General features: G+C 45.6%; 2 protein-coding genes across 2 annotated transcripts in view; both read right to left on the reverse strand.

The window, feature by feature from the left end:
- Nucleotides 1–17,286, reverse strand: part of LOC120743238 (ribonuclease inhibitor-like) — a 31,416-nt gene extending 14,130 nt beyond the window's left edge. The window contains exon 1 of the mRNA XM_040046811.1: nt 16,694–17,286. The gene's annotated coding sequence lies outside the window, so the exon portion shown is untranslated. The remainder of the gene's footprint in view (nt 1–16,693) is intronic.
- LOC120743239 lies at nt 8,857–18,913 on the reverse strand. Its single transcript, XM_040046813.1, has 2 exons — nt 18,901–18,913; nt 8,857–11,729 (listed from the first exon to the last, which is right to left on the reverse strand). The coding sequence occupies exon 2, from the start codon at nt 11,192–11,194 to the stop codon at nt 10,358–10,360; it is 837 nt and encodes a 278-aa protein (XP_039902747.1). The 5' UTR covers nt 11,195–11,729; nt 18,901–18,913; the 3' UTR covers nt 8,857–10,357.
- Between the last annotated feature and the right edge of the window lie 1,983 nt (nt 18,914–20,896).

The following is a 20,896-nucleotide window of genomic DNA, read 5'->3' on the forward strand; positions in this document are numbered from 1 at the left end:
TCTTAGATGAACCTTGGCTAGATGTAAAACAAGCACTTTGCAATAATCTAGAGATTTCAGAACTACCATTTATCAGCTCAAACATCCAACGACATGAATGCTTCTGACACCGTTCCTCTTCACCCTCTACACTGCAGACTTCTCCATCAACTCCCCACGCTGCCACCTACAGAAGTTCTCTGATGACTCTGCCATAGTCGGCCTCATCTCAGGTGAGGACGACTCAGAGTACAGACAGTGGACTCTGGACTTTGTAGACTGGTCTCAGCAGAAACACCTGCTGATCATCACTGGGAAAACCAAGGAGTTGGTGGTGGACTTCCAGAGATGCAGACCCACCACACTGACACCAGTGAACATCCAGGAAGTGGACATTGAGATAGTGGACTCTTATAAGTACCTGGGTGTTCACCTGAATAATAAACTGGACTGGAGCCACAACACTGATGCTCTTTACAGCAAGGGTCAGAGCAGACTCTACCTGCTGAGGCGGCTGAGGTCATTTGGAGTACAGGGAGCGCTTTTAAAGACCTTCTATGACTCTGTGGTGGCATCTGTCATTTTTTACAGTGTTGTATGTTGGAGCAGCAGTTTATCAGCAGCTGAGATGAAGAGGTTGGATAAACTCATCAGGAAGACCAGCTCTGTTCTGGGATGCACCCTGGACCCAGTGCAGGTGGTGGGAGACAGAAGGACTCTGGCCAAAATTACATCTCTGATGGACAGAGTCTCCCACCCCATGCATGTAAATGTTGCTGAACTGCAGAGCTCCTTCAGTGAGAGACTGCTGCATCTTAGATGCATGAAGGAGCGTTTCCGCAGGTCCTTCCTCCCTGCAGCTGTCAGATTGTACAATCAGAACTGCTCCCAACAAACATAGATGTTTACATCAGCACTGTAACTGCAATAAGTTAATTAACCGATTTGCACACTACAACCTGTTTGCCTCTTATCTGTAGATATTTTTATTTAATTTAATAACCGTACAATACTCTATAGCAACCATTGTCCTTAATGTAAATATTTAAGAAAAAAATGTGTATGTTTCTGTTCTGTATCCTGTGTACTGTTTGTTGTATGTGTGTCTTTTGGGTGCTGTTACAACCAAATTTCCCCTTGTGGGACAATTAGAGGATTATTCTATTCTTCTATTCTATTCAAAAGCATCAGCATCAGCTCTTCTCTGACAGCATGGTGGGAGTTTCTAAAATTGACAGAGTCTTCATTAACCCTCTAAGACCTACCATAGAACCAAGTCCGCCAGAGCTTATATTATATTTTTACATGGTGTGGTGCCATTTTTGGGAGCATTTCAAGTTGCTATACATCAAGATTTTAATAATATGTATTCATTAAGTGCATAGTAATTACATAAATTGCAATATAGTGCAATAAACTACAAAAACATTGAAAATCGTTTTTGCTTTTTTAACATATATTTCTAGTTAGAGAAATTTAAGAGGCTTATCCCTCAAAACTGTAAATACAAAAAAGTTGCACAAAATAGTTTCCTACCACATGAAATTTATTTTGAGTGTCTTCATAGTTTTATTTTTGAAATACACCAATTTTTATATACTGCAGGAAAAACGAAAATAAATATTATACTGCAAATTTGCAAAAAAGCAGCATATGCATCAAAATAAACTATTTCCAGCAGTAAAATATGTGTCCTAAGCATCCCAGAAATGACACAGAAAGTCATAAAGTCAAAGATAACTTTTAAAAACAGGAGTATAGGCCCTGAGGCCCTGATGGTAAAAAAAAACTACATTTCCGCGAAAATGATGTCACTTCCGGTTTCGGGCAGGTAATGGTGGACATGCAAAAGTTCACGCTGACATCTATTCAACGTAGGAAGTGTTATGAACCGCTGATCGGATCGGCAAAGCGTGTTTCTGGAATATTATGTTTTTGTTGCTGCAAGTGCTTTTTATGCAGTTTTTGCAAAGCTATATGTGGAAGGAAACTGTGACCTAGGACAAGCTGATGGCATAAGATGTAAGTACAACTCCTCCGGTTTCATATGCAAAAAAAATTATTGTGCTAGCTTACGTGGTTGCAGAGCTACTGGGATTTAAAAATAGTTACGCAAAACAGAGCGTGCCCGCTCCGACCGGCTCTAAAGGGTTAATCCCATGCAAATGTACACCTATCTGGAACAACCCCGACATATTACAAAACAATAATATGATAAACTTTCCAGATTGCAGTGGTAAAGGAATCAAACATTTAGAACATATACTAGAAGGAACAGAATTTATTCCATTTGACAGACTAGTTACACAATATGGGATCAACAAAAAAATATTTTTAGAATATCAACAAATCCATAATAGAAATTTAAACCGGGTCAAGTTGAACTACAAACACCACCAAGTGTGGTTCAATTTCTTACTCTTAAAACCCCCAAATTACTATCCAAAATATACAGAATGCTTTCTAAAACAGATGAATCAATATCACTTCCTATTGCAAAATGGGAAGTGGATTTATCAGTTAACTTAGACCTAAACTTCTGGTCTCAGATATGCTTCAAAACCTTTCATTTAATTAGAAATCCCAGTCTTCAATTAATTCAATACAAAATACTACATAGCGTACACGATACAGGTCATCGGATGTTCAAGATGGGCTTTACATCTACCAACAACTGCTTACACAAATTCACCGGACAATTATATCCACGCTCTTTGGTTCTGTCCACCAGTTCAGAAGTTTTGGTGCGAGATATGTGAAGACTTATCGAAGTGTCTGAAATGCAAAATTCCAACTTCCCCCTTAGTGTGTTTGTTGGGCAGCTTAGATAATGTCACTTCAGAAAAGAATATCGCCCATATGGTTTTCACTGCCCTATGCATAGCCAAGAAAACAGTCCTCATGAACTGGAAAAATAAAAAATAATCTTAATTCTAACCGATATAGAAATTATCTATTAGATTACATTAGTCTTGATACAGCCTCTGCCACCACATCAGATCAATTGCTCTGGGCTCCTTTGATCAGCTCCATCACCTAGAGGGGGTGGGGGGGTCATAGTTTGGTCCCACCTTCGCTGTTCTGATTGGTGTGGGGGTAGGGGCAGGGTTGGGGCATCGGGGGATTCCCCAGTAGCATCTTCCTTGGAGGGCTCAACCCGGGGTTGCGGTCATGGCCTATTAAGGGCTTTGTTGGCTCTTAGGTAACGGTTTCCTCGTCACCTAAGAGCCAAGAGTCAATTAAGACCCAAGCCCCCAAGGCCCAGCCAGGGCCTTGGGGGCTTGGGTCCTGGTTGGTGTGTTGCCGGGGTTGTGGGCGGGTGGGTGCATGGGGGCCCAGCCCTGGTGCAGGGTGTCGCCAGTGCGTCGAGCCACCTGGGGGGCTCTTCAACTGGTGGGGGAGGCTGTTACATCTTGCCGGAGGTCTCCTCTCTTCAGGAACTCACTCTGCAGGAGGGGGAGGTATAGGAGAGGTTGAGGAAGATCTCAGCCTGGCCGTCTATTGTCTTGTCTAGTCTGGAAGATGAGTGGATGATGGGGTGGGTGCAGTTTTCTCTGTGGTGGGGTCGGGCTCTGTGGGGCCAGGCTGCGCTGCTGAACTGGGCCCCGGTTAAATTAACCCTTTGAAGCCGGTCGGAGCGGGCACACTCTTTTTTGCATAACTATTTTTAAATCCCGGTAGCACTGCAACCGCATAAGCTAGCGCAATAATTTTTTTTGCATATGAATCCGGAGGAGTTGTACTTACATCTTATGCCATCAGCTTGTCCTAAGTCACGGTTTCATTCAACATAAAGCTTTGGAAAAATTGCATAAAAAGCACTTGCAGGAACAAAAACATAATATTCCAGAAACACGCTTTGCCGATCTGATCAGCTGTTCATAACACTTCCTACGTTGAAACAGACATCAGCGCGAACGATCACATGTCCACCATTTCCTGCCCGAAACCGGAAGTGACGTCATTTTCGCGGAAAATGTAGTTTTTTTACTTGTGGGCCTTAAGAGCCTATACTGGTGTTTTTACAAGTCATGTTTGACTTTATGCTTTTCTGAATAGTTGCTGGGATGCTTAGAACTCGAATTGCACTGCTGGAAATCGTTTATTTTGATGCACATGCTGTTTTCTTTGCAAATTTGCATCATAGGATTGTTTTTCGTGTTTCCTGCAGTATATAAAAATTGCTGTATCTCAAAAATAAAACTATGAAGACACTCAAAATAAATTTCCTGTTGTTGTAAACTATTTTGTATTTAAAGTTTTGAGGGATAAGCCTCTTAAATTTCTCCAAGTAGAAATATATGTAAAAAAACCAAAAACGATTTTCAATTATTTTGTAGTTTATTGCACTTTTTTGCAATTAATGTAGTTATTATGGACTGAATGCATACATATTATTAAAATATGGGCTATAACAGTTGTATTGATATATAGCAACTTGAAATACTCCCAAAAATGGCACTACAGCATGTAAAAATATAAAGTAAGCTCTGGCGGACTTGGTTCTATGGTAGGTCTTTATTCTCTTGCCGGTCGTGCGATCGAACATTGCAGCCGACCACACAGCATATACGAACCATGGCTGTTGTGTGTGCCTTCGCTCCTTTTTTGCTTGCGCTTTGTTTAGACCCCCAAAATGGCGGATCGGGCCAAAATCCTTTCCACGCCCACCCCCGTGACATCACGCTCCAAAGCCCTATGCAACGTGACTACTGAATGCTCGTGTAAGACTGTTGTTTAGACTAGAGTGGGACAGCTTGTAAAAATACTGTTAAGCGCACACCGCCATTTCGTGATTCGCGGCAGAGTGTCATGCAGGACGCATCTTCCTTCTAGAAGTGAAGAAAAGTGAATTAAAGTGAATAAAAGTGTTAAATGATCTACTGAGCAGTCAAGTAATTTTAGTTTATATAAAAAGACATCAAGTGTCAGCCAAAGTGGTAAACAAAGGGATAATATGATAAAAAGAATTAAAATAAATAAGGATGAAAACATTATAGAAAACAGTGTGTTGTCTTCCATCGAATGCCTATGAGGAATCAAAATAACTTGGTGAAGTGTTGATATTTAACAGACTACAATTCATGATTAGCTAAAAATAATGCAAAATTTCACCCGAGCTGTGAAGGTGGGTCTTGTGCTTCTATTGTTGAATGATTTTCTGGTTCATGTTCATGTTATTTATTTAATTTTTGTACGTTTTCTGTGGGGCGTTTTTTAAAAATTGTTCTCATTGTGTATTTTGGTTAAGGAGTATTGAAAACCCACTGTAGACAAACTGCCTTGCAGTAAAATGTGCTTTGAACTACTACAACTTACTATTGTAAGTTCTAAAAACTGATGGTGTCAATTGTCTTGATGCATGCTCAATCATCCAGGTAAGTAAATCACAAAAAGTTAATTCTGTTCATCCTGATATTTTCAGCGTTTTCAGTGGGAGAAGGGCTTCACCACTCATCCATGCTTCGGTCTCAACTGACTGCAGGTTTCCCCAATCTTATAAACATTACATTTGCACAATAACTGAAACTAGCACCACTGAATGAATCGAAGTGACAACTTACTTACAACTGGGTTCGTCAGGCACTCTTTTTGGCTGCAGTGGTTATTATTATATTTACATGGTTCCATCTCCCGTTTATGATCGGTGAAAACACGTACTTTTTGTCTCTCTATTTTTGTTAAAGTGAATTTAAAATGTTGTCATTTTTATGCTTACCATCTCTACATTGTTTTAACTCTGTGATGAAAGGATTCTTCTGTCCTTCCCCCCAGATTCTCGAGGCTCTGGGTGGGGGGCTGTAGTCTTTTATTACAGACACAGCCTTGTGAACGTCTGTTTGATGTAAGCTTCCTGCCCAGCAAAAGGTCACACACACACACACACACACACACTCTTACATACATACAGAAGTTCACACATATACATACAATGCCTTGTCTTAGAACCATGTGGGCGTTGCTTTGCTGTGATGTGTTTTGTGTGAACTGTTTCTCAATAAAAGGCAGCGAGAGGAGGCCAGATTTGGGGTCATTTTCGTGGTAGACACCGACGAGGCCTCCCTTGCAAGTAAATTGATCGATCGCTGACTGTCTTGTTTTCTTCATGACGAATAAGTCTCGAAACCAGCAGGGCTTGTGGAAACACGGACCCAACAATTTTCTCCCTCCCTTGCGCTCCCAGACAATTCAATTCAATTCAGTTTTATTTATATAGCGCCAAATCACAACAAAAGTCCCCTCAAGGCGCTTCATAGATACAGAGAAAAACCCAACAATCATATGACCCCCTATGAGCAAGCGCTTTGGCGACAGTGGGAAGTAAAAACTCCCTTTTAACAGGAAGAAACCTCCGGCAGAACCAGGCTCAGGGAGGGGCGGCCATCTGCTGCGAGGGTTGGGGTGAGAGAAGGAAGAAAGGATGAAAGACATGCTGTGAAAGGGAGACAGAGGTTAATAACAGGTTTGACTCAATGCAGAGAGGTCTATTAACACATAGTGAGTGAGAAAGGTGACTGGAAAGGAAAAACTCAATGCATCATGGGAATCCCCAGCAGCCTACGTCTATTGCAGCATAACTAAGGGAGGATTCAGGGTCACCTGGTCCAGCCCTAACTATATGCTTTAGCAAAAAGGAAAGTTTGAAGCCTAATCTTGAAAGTAGAGATAGTGTCTGTCTCCTGAATCCAAACTGGAAGCTGGTTCCACAGAAGAGGGGCCTGAAAACTGAAGGCTCTGCCTCCCATTCTACTTTTAAATACTCTAGGAAAAACAAGTAGGCCTGCAGTGCGAGAGGGAAGTGCTCTAATAGGGTGATATGGTACTACAAGGTCATTAAGATAAGATGGGGCCTGATTATTTAAGACCTTGTATGTGAGGAGCAGGATTTTGAATTCAATTCTGGAATTAACAGGAAGCCAATGAAGGGAAGCCATAACAGGAGAAATATGCTCTCTCTCACATAACAGGTATGCCAGTCCATTGTACCTGTAGCACGGACTACACTGCCCATGAGGCTACATTGTTTAGGGCTATGCCTGTAACACTCTGCCATACTGCGTTCATGTTAAATCATTTTTTGAATAATAATTTTTAAAAATATTTCTTCACGTCACTATGTGGACCGCAAGAAGGGGTGACGTGGGCCAAGAGATTGGGACCCAGGCATTAGAGCCTCTTAATGCGTGTTTTGTTTGTGTTTCCACCGGCGTGGAATTCCCAAAAAATAAAGAGGGCATAGCCTAACATATGAAACAGGAAAAGAAAAAGTAACTGTATTCTGAATACCACCTTTTTAAACGGTAACTGTAACGGAATACAGTTACTGATATTTTGTATTTTAAATACATAATGCTAGTACATATATTCTGTTACTCCCCAACACTGCAATTAGGGTAGCCAAAGAAGAGTTAACAGGGAGTGCAGAATTATTAGGCAAGTTGTATTTTTGAGGAATAATTTTATTATTGAACAACAACCATGTTCTCAATGAACCCAAAAAACTCATTAATATAAAAGCTGAATGTTTTTGGAAGTAGTTTTTAGTTTGTTTTTAGTTTTAGCTATTTTAGGGGGATATCTGTGTGTGCAGGTGACTATTACTGTGCACAATTATTAGGCAACTTAACAAAAAACAAATATATACCCATTTCAATTATTTATTTTTACCAGTGAAACCAATATAACATCTCCACATTCACAAATATACATTTCTGACATTCAAAAACAAAACAAAAACAAATCAGCGACCAATATAGCCACCTTTCTTTGCAAGGACACTCAAAAGCCTGCCATCCATGGATTCTGTCAGTGTTTTGATCTGTTCACCATCAACATTGCGTGCAGCAGCAACCACAGCCTCCCAGACACTGTTCAGAGAGGTGTACTGTTTCCCCCCTTGTAAATCTCACATTTGATGATGGACCACAGGTTCTCAATGAGGTTCAGATCAGGTGAACAAGGAGGCCATGTCATTAGTTTTTCTTCTTATATACCCTTTCTTGCCAGCCACGCTGTGGAGCACTTGGACGCGTGTGATGGAGCATTGTCCTGCATGAAAATCATGTTTTTCTTGAAGGATGCAGACTTCTTCCTGTACCACTGCTTGAAGAAGGTGTCTTCCAGAAACTGGCAGTAGGACTGGGAGTTGAGCTTGACTCCATCCTCAACCCGAAAAGGCCCCACAAGCTCATCTTTGATGATACCAGCCCAAACCAGTACTCCACCTCCACCTTGCTGGCGTCTGAGTGGGACTGGAGCTCTCTGCCCTTTACCAATCCAGCCACGGGCCCATCCATCTGGCCCATCAAGACTCACTCTCATTTCATCAGTCCATAAAACCTTAGAAAAACCAGTCTTGAGATATTTCTTGGCCCAGTCTTGACGTTTCAGCTGGTGTGTCTTGTTCAGTGGTGGTCGTCTTTCAGCCTTTCTTACCTTGGCCATGTCTCTGAGTATTGCACACCTTGTGCTTTTGGGCACTTCAGTGATGTTGCAGCTCTCTACCAAACTGGTAGCAAGTGGCATCTTGGCAGCTGCACGCTTGACTTTTCTCAGTTCATGGGCAGTTATTTTGCGCCTTGGTTTTTCCATATGCTTCTTGCGACCCTGTTGACTATTTTGAATGAAACGCTTGATTGTTTGATGATCACTCTTCAGAAGCTTTGCAATTTTGAGACTGCTGCATCCCTCTGCAAGATATCTCACTATTTTTGACTTTTCTGAGCCTGTCAAGTCCTTCTTTTGACCCATTTTGCCAAAGGAAAGGATGTTGCCTAATAATTATGCACACCTGATATAGGGTGTTGATGTCATTAGACCACACCCCTTCTCATTACAGAGATGCACATCACCTAATATGCTTAATTGGTAGTAGGCTTTCGAGCCTATACAGCTTGGAGTAGGACAACATGCATGAAGAGGATGATGTGGACAAAATACTCATTTGCCTAATAATTCTGCACTCCCTGAAGGAAGGTATGGTTACGGTGTAACCTTAGTTCTCTTAGTGAGAGACTATCTCTCCACACCGTTACATATTCCATATGTACGGGGTACGACCCCCCTTGGTCATGGCGTGTGGATATTTCTTTAAGACACTCCGGCACGCCCGGCTACGCCCCACAGCTTACGTATAAAACAGCTGTGCGGACGTGACACTGGTGATAGTTTGATCGGAACGCGTCTCCGAGCGGCCTCACGGTGGAGAGATAGTCTCGATATGCTAGAGAACGTACGGTTACGGTGTAACCTTGGTTCTCTTACTGAGAGACTATCTCTCCACACTGTTACATATTCCATATGTACGGTGTAACTCTGTAAGACACCCCGCGAGTACACTGTGCAACCGAACCGCCGAGAGTGAAGGTGCCGGGAGTCAGCACACCGAGCTGCCAAGTAGCATCCCGCTGGTCACATAGGCCTACGACATGCGAGCAATGCCAGACAGAGTCGGCGCTACAGGCTGGAGAACTCCCACTCGCACACCGAGGTCTAACTGGAGTGTACGCCGGCAAGTGGACAACACGCCCTGGGAACGCCAGGGGAACAGCCAGCAACTGCGGGTGAAGCTTGGGATGTGACCCGTCCAGCCATAAAGCCGAACCCACCCCGAGCTGTTCACAGACAGGGAGGCGGGGGCCTGGCCGCGTAAGTCTGTTACACACAGGCAACGCACCAACAGGGAGCCATCATTGCAGGCTGGGGACGTCTCACTCACTGGCCAAAATGTCAGATACAGCAAGGTCTGACAGCCGCCACCCGCGGCATGAGGTTGGAGCAACGGAATGCCAGAAGCATGGGCGGTCGGCTAGGACAAGCCCGCTTCCCAAGGATCTCCAGCTGGAGCCTTTGGTGCCAAGGGCCCGAACCTGGAATCCCAGGAGCATAGAGAGGAGAGGAAGCGTAGCTCACTCAGCCATCCAATGGGTGCCTGCAATAAGCGGGAAACGCCAGATAGGGAGCCAGCGCCGCAGGCTGGGGAACACCCACTCATTGGCTGAGGTATCAGACACGGCGAGGACCGACCAGCGGGCAAGCCGGCAACGCGGCAACACGCCAGGAGAACACAGCCTGTAGTCACAGCCGCCTATATGCCAGACAGAGACTGGCCAAGGAGGCTGGAGAACACACATTCACTGGCGTGTAAGTCTTCAAATGCGGGCAACACGCGAGGGGAACACAGCAAGCAGCTCTAGTGCAGCTGCTGGAGAGGAGCTCCAAGCCAGGGACGCGACCCACAGGTCGCCCCAGGTCCAAGCGGCACAACACATTCGGCGGCTGGCTTATCAGGCACAGCGGGGCCCGGCTAACATGTAACAGGTGAACCACCTGCAGGGGGCCCGGCAATGCGGGCTGGAGAACACTTGCTGGCTGAACATCAGACACAGCGAGGTCCAGCCGGTGTGTAACCGGCGAAGCGTGGGCAATACGCCAGGGGAACAAAGCCTGCAGCAGCAGCAGTAGCAGCAGCAGCAGTAACAGCAGCGGCGGCGGCGCCTGAAGCTGCAGTTAGAGCCGAGAAGCCGCCCCACTTGAGCAAAGACAGGAGCCCCGCCGGCCGTGTGAACCACGCACTGCGGGCAACACGCCAGACAGAACAGGCCACACTAGGCTGGAGAACACTCACTCGCCGGCTGAGCAGCAGACACAGCGAGGTCCAGCTGGCGCGTAAACCGACGAAGCCTGGGCAATACTCCAGGGGAACACAGCCTGCAGCTGCAGCAGTAGCAGCATTAGCAGGAGCAGCAGCTGCAGCAGCTGCAGCTGAAGCTGCGGTCAGAGCCGAGAAGCCGCCCCATTCAAGCAACAACAGGAGCCCTGCTGCCCGCGTGAACTGCGCACTGCGGGCAACACACCAGACAGAACAGGCTACACTAGGCCAGAGAATGCTACCGCAGAGAGGTGCGACTGGCATGTAAGCTGGCAAACACCGGTAAAACACCAGGGCAACACAGCCTACCAAGCCACTCGAGCACAGCAGCTGGCTATCGCTGTGACAGAAGCCCACGATATGTGGAAGACGCCCCAGAAGGGAAGGCGGAGCCACCAGCTGGGGCAGCCAAGCCACAACAGAGCCCTGCCTGGCACTAGGCAGTGACACAGTGCCAGGGAGAGAGAGCCTGTCGAAGCATCGCGGCCACCCAGTGGATTGGCCGAGGTAGGACGAGGCCCAGGGCCGGTCCCAGGAGTAGAGCAGCTGACCTGCACCATCCATGACAGGGGAGGGGCCTGCGGCTCAGGCCACTGAGGGCCCAAGTGAGGGGCAACCCAAGGTTCGTCACCAGGGCATAGCAGCCACTCTGCGCTGTCAGTAGACAGGGGCCAGCAAGAGTAGGCCTGAGGAGACACTGGCGGACGGTCAGGAAGTGTCAGCTCACTGAGTGGGCACCTGCTGCCCATGTGACCCGCGACACAGGGGTAACGCACTAGACAGAGAGCCAGCGCCGTGAGCTGGAGAACACTCAGTCGCCGGCTACACGCCAGTGGAACACAGCTCGCAGCAGCAGTACAGCTGCAAGACGCAGGGCCAAGGCAGGGATGCGACCTGAAGGGTCCATCCAACCATGGAGCCGCCCAGCCGTCCACAGATGGGGGCTGGTGGTCCGGCCCGCAAAAGCCAAGCGGGGACTTAACCCGTAGGACCCAGGGATGAGCAGTCACTAGCGCCGTCCGCAGACAGGGGAGCAGCAAGAGCAAACTTTGAGAACGAGACACTCGTGCACACTCGTGCACAGCACTGCAGGCACTCGCTGGCTGAAGTGCAGGCAATACGCCAGGGTAACACAGCCAGGAGCTGCAGCAGCTGATATGCCAGAGAGAATCCAGCTAAAAAAAATAAATAAAAAAGGCTGGAGAACGCTCACTCGCTGCAGCGAGGTCCAACTGGCACGTAAGCCGGTGAATGCGGGCAACACACCAGGGGGAAGGCAGCCTGGAGCTGCAGTGGAGCCAGCGGCGTGACTTGCAGGGGGTGTCAGCTCACTGAGTGGGCGCTGCCGGCCCTGTAGACCCGCACATTTGGGCAATGTGCCAGACAGTGAGCCAGCGCCTAACTGGAGTCACAGCAGTGGCAGCCATGTTCCCCATAGTAGCCTGCTCTCTCATTTTTGGAGGCAGGAGAAGGGGGAGGGGCGGGTCATTTAATGCTTTCAACCCAGTACGATCTGCCTAGTCCGTGCTGGCAACAAAGCAGTGCATACAAGGCATCAGCTACTTCAGCCAGCACAGCATGCTCTAGGCTGCTTTCATATTAGTTATATATCTGCCCGTTTTCACCCAGGCATAGCCACACTGCTCATGCCTACCGTAAAGGGCAAAAATGCCATACGCAGACATGTTTGGGACGTGTGGGCTGCCATACTCCTGCTATCAAGTAAGGGGGCGGGGCCACACGCTAACCAGGAAGTGCTAACAGGTAGCCGGCGCTAGCCGCAACATGGATTCCCCTGTCACTGTTTATTAGCCCCTGCGTCACAGTGCTGACAGGCAAAAGCATATGCTTGGAACCCTGACACATTTCCCCAATGTAGCCGAGCTACGAGTGGAGCCCAGCTGGCCGCGTTACCCACGAGCTGCGGGCGACACGCCAGACAGGCTAACCAGCCGGAATGCTACTCGCAGGCCGGCTAACGATTAACTGGCACGAACCGTAGCATAATTCCCCACTGTTTATTCCCCACAGTGTTAAGCAGGCCAACAGCGAACGCTTGGAACGCTGAAGCCGTATCCCCTCTGCGTTAACACACAAAGCAGCCGAGCTGCACAGTGCCAAGGCAACAGCGTATACTTGAACGCTGAAGCCGTGTCCCTGCTGTTTTTTCTCACTGCAGCCAAGCTACTTGATAGTCGGCAGCCGAACAGCGTGGTCCGACCGGCACAGAAGCCTTTATGTATTTATTTATTTGAGGCAATAAGCAGGGGAAGGGAGGACCAAGCTAAGGGATACCAGGGCATACCAGGGGAATACCAGGGAACACCAGGGCATACCGGGGGAATACTGGGGCTACCAGGGGAATACTGGGGCTACCAGGGGAATACCGGGGCTACCAGGGGAACCTAGAAGCGAGAGAGACATCGCCCACGGAGGATGCTGAAGCACGCTCCAACAGACACAAGCACACAGCACTCTCAAGGTAAATCACGCACACACACACCAAGTGGAGATCAAACGAGCACCGGTGTCACGTCCGCACAGCTGTTTTATACATAAGCTGTGGGGCGTAGCCGGGCGTGCCGGAGTGTCTTAAAGAAATATCCACATGCCACGACCAAGAGGGGTCATATCCCGTACATATGGAATAAGTAACGGTGAGGAGAGATAGTCTCGATATGCTAGAGAACTATGCAGAGAGTGATATACAAACTGACCATTAATTAATGAGATTTGAAAATAAAGTTATAGCTGACTGAAGCACATATATTAGAAATGAAGAACAAAACTTGGGGAGACGTGGAAACAAGATTAAAATTGAACATGAGGCCGACAAACCTAGGATCAATCTAGTGTTGTTATTTTGGTAAAATGAAGGACTGGCAGTGCTTGATCTTCAAAGTTGAACTTTTCAAGAGAGTGTCCATTGTTTTGCACCCGTGGTAAATAATAATGCTTCACCAAGAATCTTAAGATAACATTTTTATTTGTATAGCACTTTAAGAACACACCAGGCAGACCAAAGCGCTGAACAACACAGAGTCAAAACAACTACCAAATTAAAAAATACCATAAAATCATTTCATACAATAAAATAAATAAGAAGGTGCCAGTTTCCTACAGAGTTAAAAGCCAGGGAATAAAAATAGGTTTTCAATCTGGACTTAAAGACCTGCACTGATGATGCTGGTCTAATTTGGAGGGGAAGGTTATTCCAGAGCATCGGAGCCGCAATTGAAAAAGCTCGGTCTCCTCTGCATTTCAGCCGCGACTTAGGGACCGACAGCAGCAGCTGCTCAGCTGAACGAAGCGAGCGAGGAGGAACATGTGGCTTCAGCAAATCAGATAAGTAGACAGGAGCCAGACCATTTAAAGATTTAAAAACCAATAAAAGGATTTTAAAACGAACCCTAAATTCAATGGGAAGCCAATGCAAGCAAGCCAGAACCGGAGTGACGTGATCGAATTTCCTACTACCAGTTAAAAATCGTGCCGCCGCATTTTGCACTAACTGCAGGCGTGACAAGGTGCCCGACCCGACCCCTATTAAAAGGGAATTACAATAGTCCAGACGTGAGGTGATAAAAGCATGAATAAGAGTTTCCAAATTGGGTTTGGAAAGGAAAGGCTTAACCTTTGACAGGTGTCTGAGGTGATAAAAAGCTGATTTTACCACCCCATTTACATGACCTTCAAAAGTAAGCGCGGAATCAAGTTTAACACCAAGATTAGTGATTGAACTTTTCAGATGGGAGGTCAAATCACCAAAATCAACATCTGGGGTATCAGTAGAACGATGCGGGCCATATAAAATTGCTTCTGTTTTGCGACCATTAAAATTCAAAAAATTATTAGCCATCCATAATTTAATATCGCTAAGACAGTCGAGCACTGATTGACATGGGGAGGTATCCAAATGACTAAAAGGTAAATAAAGCTGACAGTCATCGGCATACAAATGAAATGACACTCCGTGTCTACGAAAAATGGCACCAAGGTGGAGTAAGTATAGCGAGAAAAATAATGGCCCAAGGATAGATCCCTGGGGCACACCCCAAAGCAGAGGGGCCACAGAGGAAGCGGTCAGTCCCAGCTTGACACAGAAACTCATTTCGGAAAGATATGATTTTATCCATCCCAGCTTGACACAAAAACTCCTTTCGGAAAGATATGATTTTATCCATGACAATGCCAAATCAGAAATTCCCACGCAGTGGTGTAAGCGGAAGATCAGCAGGTCGTGGTCCACTGTGTCAAATGCAGCTGTCATGTCCAATAACACAAGCACAGCATATCTACCACGATCAGTAGCGACAAGAATGTCATTCATAACTTTAACAAGAGCTGTCTCTGTACTGTGAAAGGGCTTAAAACCAGATTGGAAGATTTCAGACAGTTGCGAGTCGTTCAGGTATTCCAACAGCTGGGTATGTGCAATCCTCTCCAAGATTTTGCTTAAAAAGGGAAGCTTGGAGATAGGTCTAAAATTTGACATATTAGAACTATCAGGGCTAGGTTTCTTAAGTAAGGGGTGTATGACTGCATGTTTAAACCCACTAGGAACTTGGTCAGAGGGCCCGGTGGCGCCAGTGTCTGGCAGCCTCGCCTCTGTCAGTGCGCCCCAGGGCAGCTGTGGCTACAATGTAGCTTGCCATCCCCAGTGTGTGAATGTGTGTGTGAATGGGTGAATGACTGAATGTATTGTGAAGCGCTTTGGGTTCCTTAGGGACTAGAAAAGCGCTATACAAATGCAGGCCATTTGACCGGTTAACAGACTAGTATTGATAATTTTCAGGATATAAGGTCCAATGATGGGAAATACTTTTTGGAGAAAGCGGGGAGTAACAACATCATTCGGGGAGCCACAGGGCTTAGCATGTAGCACCAACTCCTCTAAATCACGCAGAGAAATCGGTGCAAAAGCAGGGAATAGGCTTGAGCAAGGAGCATGCATGGCCGGATCAACAATAGGTGGAATTAGAGGCCTCAGGCTAGCAATCTTGTCCACAAAAAAGGTGATAAACTTATTGCACATAGCCTCAGAGGACGGCAAAAGGTCATAACCTTCCAAGTTAAGTATAGAATTTATCGTATTGTATAAAACACGAGGGTTATGAGAGTTGGCCGAAATAAGTTGAGAAAAGTAGGAGTGTTTATCGGCCTTAACTGCCCTCTGATAAGTTTTCAGTAAGTAATCTATGCTATGTGGGGCGATCGTGGCTCAAGAGTTGGGAGTTCGCCTTGTAATCGGAAGGTTGCTAGTTCGAGCCCCGGCTTGGACAGTCTCGGTCGTTGTGTCCTTGGGCAAGACACTTCACCCACTGCCTACTGGCGGTGGCGCCTGTGTCCGGCAGCCTTGCCTCTCTCAGGGTGGCTGTGGCTACAATGTAGCTTGCCATCACCAGTGTGTGAATGGGTTGTGTAAAGCGCTTTTGGGTCCTTAGGGACTAGAAAAGCGCTATACAAATACAGGCCATTTACCATATGCTGAGTTGTTGAAAAAAAAATTCTAATAATGATTGCGTGAGATTTTTCTTACATCTGTCAACAGGGACCCACAACGAACATAAGGAATATAATTTAGTGTGTCAGTAGTGGCAGAACCTAGGCATAACACTACAAATAAAATTTGCCAGTGAGGCTCATTGTGAACTCACATCTTCATATAAGCAGTGTAGTACTCAATTTAGTTGATAGACTCAGACAAGGAATGAGTGTTAAATGAAAAATACAGTATCAAAACAATGGCGTGTTCCATATGATTTCAGCATGAACAAAACATGTCAGATTTTTCTTTGTATTTGTATTCATTTTGGGAGAGATAATGAGATAATTATCTCCTATCAGTCGACATATGTTGAGTCTGAATAGTCTTTTGATAATAGTGACCCACAAGTGCTTCAGAAACACTGACACTTTATGAACCCACGAAACATTAAAAATAACATATCTGACTGTGTGCCGATGCTTTTTTCATTCAACAGTTTCAGAATATATATAAGAGATGCAATGCTACTTGAATAAACATTTTAAAAAGAAAGGGATGTGTATATATTTACTTACAGAGCTTTGTTGGAGGCTTTGACCACTGGTAGTAACCCCAAAAGACCCTTTTCTAAAGTAGAGTATTTCTTCAGGTCAAACACATCCAGATCTTTTTCTGATGACAGTAAGATGAAGGCCAGAGCTGACCACTGAGCAGGAGAAAGTTCATCTGTGGAGAGACTTCCTGATCTCAGGGACTGTTGGATCTCCTCCACTAGAGAACGATCATTCAGTTCATTCAGACAGTGGAACAGATTGATGCTTTTCTCTGCAGACAGGTCTTCTTCACTGAGTTTATTCTTGATGTATTGGACTGTTTCCTGGTTGGTCTGTGAGCTACTTCTTGTCTGTGTCAGTAGGACTCGTAGGAGAGTCTGATTGTTCTGCAGTGAAAGACCCAGGAGGAAGCGGAGGAACAAGTCCAGGTGTCCATTTGGACTCTGTAAAGCCTTGTTCACAACACTCTGGTAGAAGTGTTTCTCTGCATATTCTATTATTTCAGACTTCTTGGAGGTTGTTTTTTGTTCTTCCAGCAGATTGAATCCAGTGTTGATGAAGGTCAGATGGACATGAAGAGCAGCCAGAAACTCCTGAACACTCAGATGGATGAAGCAGAACACCTTGTCCTGGTACAGTCCTCTCTCCTCTTTAAAGATCTGTGTGAACACTCCTGAGTACACTGAGGCTGCTCTGATATCGATGTCACACTCTGTCAGGTCTGATTCATAGAAGATCAGGTTTCCTTTCTGCAGCTGATCAAAAGCCAGTTTTCCCAGAGACTCAATCATCTTCCTGCTCTCTGGACTCCAGTGTGGATCTGTCTCAGCTCCTCCTTCATACTTGGCCTTCTTCACTTTGGCTTGAACCACCAGGAAGTGGATGTACATCTCAGTCAGGGTGTTGGGCAGCTGTCCTCCCTTTCTGGTTTCCAGCACATCCTCCAGAACTGTAGCAATGATCCAGCAGAAGACTGGGATGTGGCACATGATGTGGAGGCTTCGTGATGTCTTGATGTGGGAGATGATCCTGCTGGCCTGCTCCTCATCTTTGAATCTCTTCCTGAAGTACTCCTCCTTCTGTGAATAAGTGAACCCTCTGACCTCTGTCACCATATCAATAAACCCAGGAGGGATCTGATTGGCTGCTGCAGGTCGTGTGGTTATCCAGAGGCGAGCAGAGGGAAGCAGGTTCCCCCTGATGAGGTTTATCAGCAGCACATCCACTGAGGTGAACTTTCTAGGGTCAGTTAGGATTTTAGTTTTGTGAAAGTCCAGAGGAAGTCGACACTCATCCAGACCATCAAAGATGAACACAACCTGGAAGTCTTCAAAGCTGCAGATTCCTGCTTCTTTGGTTTCAGTAAAGAAGTGATGAACAAGTCCCACCAAGCTGAACTTTTCCTCTTTCAGCACATTCAGCTCTCTGAAAGTGAATGGAAATATGAACTGGATGTCCTGGTTGGCTTTGTCTTCAGCCCAGTCCAGGCTGTATTTCTGTGTTAAGACTGTTTTCCCAATGCCAGCCACTCCCTTTGTCAGCACTGTTCTGATTGGTTAGTCTCTTCCAGGTGAGGCTTTAAAGATGTCTTCTTGTCCGATTGTTGTTTCTGGTCTGTCTGGTTTCCTGGATGCTGTTTCAATCTGTCTGACCTCATGTTCATCATTGACCTCTGTAGTCCCTCCCTCTGTGATGTAGAACTCTGTGTAGATCTGATTCAGAAGGGTTGGGTTTCCTGCTTTAGCGATCCCCTCAAACACACACTGGAACTTCTTCTTCAGAGCAGATTTAAGGTTACGATAAAAAACTGCAGCAGGAAGTTCTGAATAATAATAATAAAAATTCAACTTCAACAATCATATTTTACAAAATGTTCAGTCATTTCTCAGTGGGTCAGAAATTGTCATCAGCATGTGACACCAGTGAACACACTGGTGTCACAAGTCTCTCATTTATTCAGCAGCTTAAATCTTTAGATAAATCCTCTTACTGCTGTGCAGACGGTCAGCTACCTCCTCCTGCTTCATTCTCCTCAGGAAGTCCACTGTGATCTTCACAAATGCCTCTCTGCTGTTTCTTCTCTGCTCATCATCCTCCCTCTGAAACTCCAAGCACCGGGGCTTATTTGGATTCAGAGCCTTCTGGATCTTCTTCAGCTCGTTCTTCACAAAAGTGATGATGTTGTCCTCCAGCAGCTGGAACAGAATACTTTATGAATGACCCACCACTCTGAACTTCAGTTTACACAACATCCACTTCTTTACGATCAAGGGGCATATCATCCACGAACTCTTTACCAATTGTAAGTCTGACTTTATCTGATTAACTGAGACATTCTCCACAACTCCACGATCCCAAAAAGTTCATTCTGTTCATATGAATGCAGTGATTTCAGTGGGAAAAATATTTCACTGGTGTTAAGAGCTGCCTACCAATGGCCTGAGAATCAAAGCCAGAAACTTGGAGATGTTATAAGTGACTGAGTTGATCGTACAGCCAACTGGTCTTAAAGGTTCACTCTGTTTACACATACAGATCAGTATTTAAGGTTTGACTCTCATCATCCACTGGAGCACAAACAGGACGCTACAACAAAGAGCGAACACCATCCCCACAGACACAGCAGCCAGGGAAGCAGAAGAACTTCACATCAAGAAGGTCCTGAGTAAATGTGAATGCTGGTTTGAGCGCAGAGTCAAGGAGGCCATTTATGTGAAAAGGGAAAAACCATGTCTGAATGGAGGGGGGGGGGGGCGCTAAGGGTACATCTGTCACAACAGTCAATGGTCTTTGATCAGTGGTTATTGATCAATGGTCCTGACAATATGCATACCAATGATCAAGGAACTGACCTCACAACCCATTGTTCCTTCAGTGGGCTGGTTTCAGCCATTATACAAATGTCCTGTTTATAGGGTTGAAAACCTGGATGATTTAGCATCTAGACACAACTCTGTGACTTTTCTCAGTTGAAGAAATCCACTCCTCCAGGTTTGTTTACAGCTAATAGCCACGTGGCACCGCCCAGGGACAGTAATCTATGTGAGAGGTGGAAAGTCATACAGGTGTCTGCTCCTGCCTTCAGTTATTTTTATCTACTGTGTGTCAACTGGCTGAACCTACTCCAACTGTATACCATCCCCCTAAACTCAACAATGACTTAATGATCTATCCATTCTCTGACCAAACAAATCCTGCTGCAGGATGTTAACATAGCAGCACACTGATGATCCCACTCACTGTGAACAACACATTTGGACACGATTTGCTGCTTGAGAGGTTCTACAGAAAAACTGGACTTGTCCACAAAAAGATGTATAAAAATCATAAACTACATTACAAGGGCAGCATTGCTTAATCTATTCTAGTCTAAGGACTTTGGAAAGAAAAGCGTCTGGACTTCTTTAAGTTGCTTGAAGACGTCTCACCTCTCATCCGAAAACCTTCTTTTTCTAAGGTCAAATGGTGGAGAGTCCCAGATTTAAACCCTATGGGAGTTTCCCCCCAAGAGGGACAAAAGGACCCCCTGATGATCCTCTACCTAACCACATGAGCCAAGGTGTGAAAATGGGTGTGGGTCACAATCAGCCAGGGTTTCGGGTGAGCTCATTGTGAAACCTAGCCCCACCCCATCATGTTATTTCTTGAGGTCAGATGGCCCAGGGTGTGAGTGGGCGTTAAGGTGTGTGGGAAGGTTCTCAAAACTGGATTATAGATGGCAGACATTTGGTGTCGTAAACCACCGCCTCTTCTTTCACTCCTCTTTCAAACCATCTGTCCTTTGTCTAAAATGTGAACATTTGCATCCTCGAAAGAGTGACCTTTGTCCTTTAGATGCAGATGGACTGCTGCATCTTGTCCCGTGCGGTGGCTCTTCTATGTTGTGCCATGTACTTGTGAAGTGGCTGTTTCCAATGTAGAGGTCTGGGCATTTCTCGCTGCACTGTACAGCATACACCACATTGTTAAGTTTGTGTTTTGGAGTTTTTTCTTTCGGGTGAACCAATTTCTGTCTCAGTGTGGTGCTGGGTCTAAAGTACACTGGGATGTCGTGCTTGGAGAAAACTCTCCTGAATTTCTCTGATACTAAACTATCACTTGGTGTTCGCTCTCTCTGTGGTAGAGTATCACTTCCTGTTCCTGCTCAAACACAGTGGTGTTTCTGAGTAGCTTATCTACTTAGCATTTTAATTAAAAACTTTTAAATACATTCTTTTTTCATAG

Source organism: Simochromis diagramma, unplaced genomic scaffold (genome assembly GCF_900408965.1).
Source record: "Simochromis diagramma unplaced genomic scaffold, fSimDia1.1 OVJJ01000053.1, whole genome shotgun sequence".
Taxonomy (NCBI): domain Eukaryota; kingdom Metazoa; phylum Chordata; class Actinopteri; order Cichliformes; family Cichlidae; genus Simochromis; species Simochromis diagramma.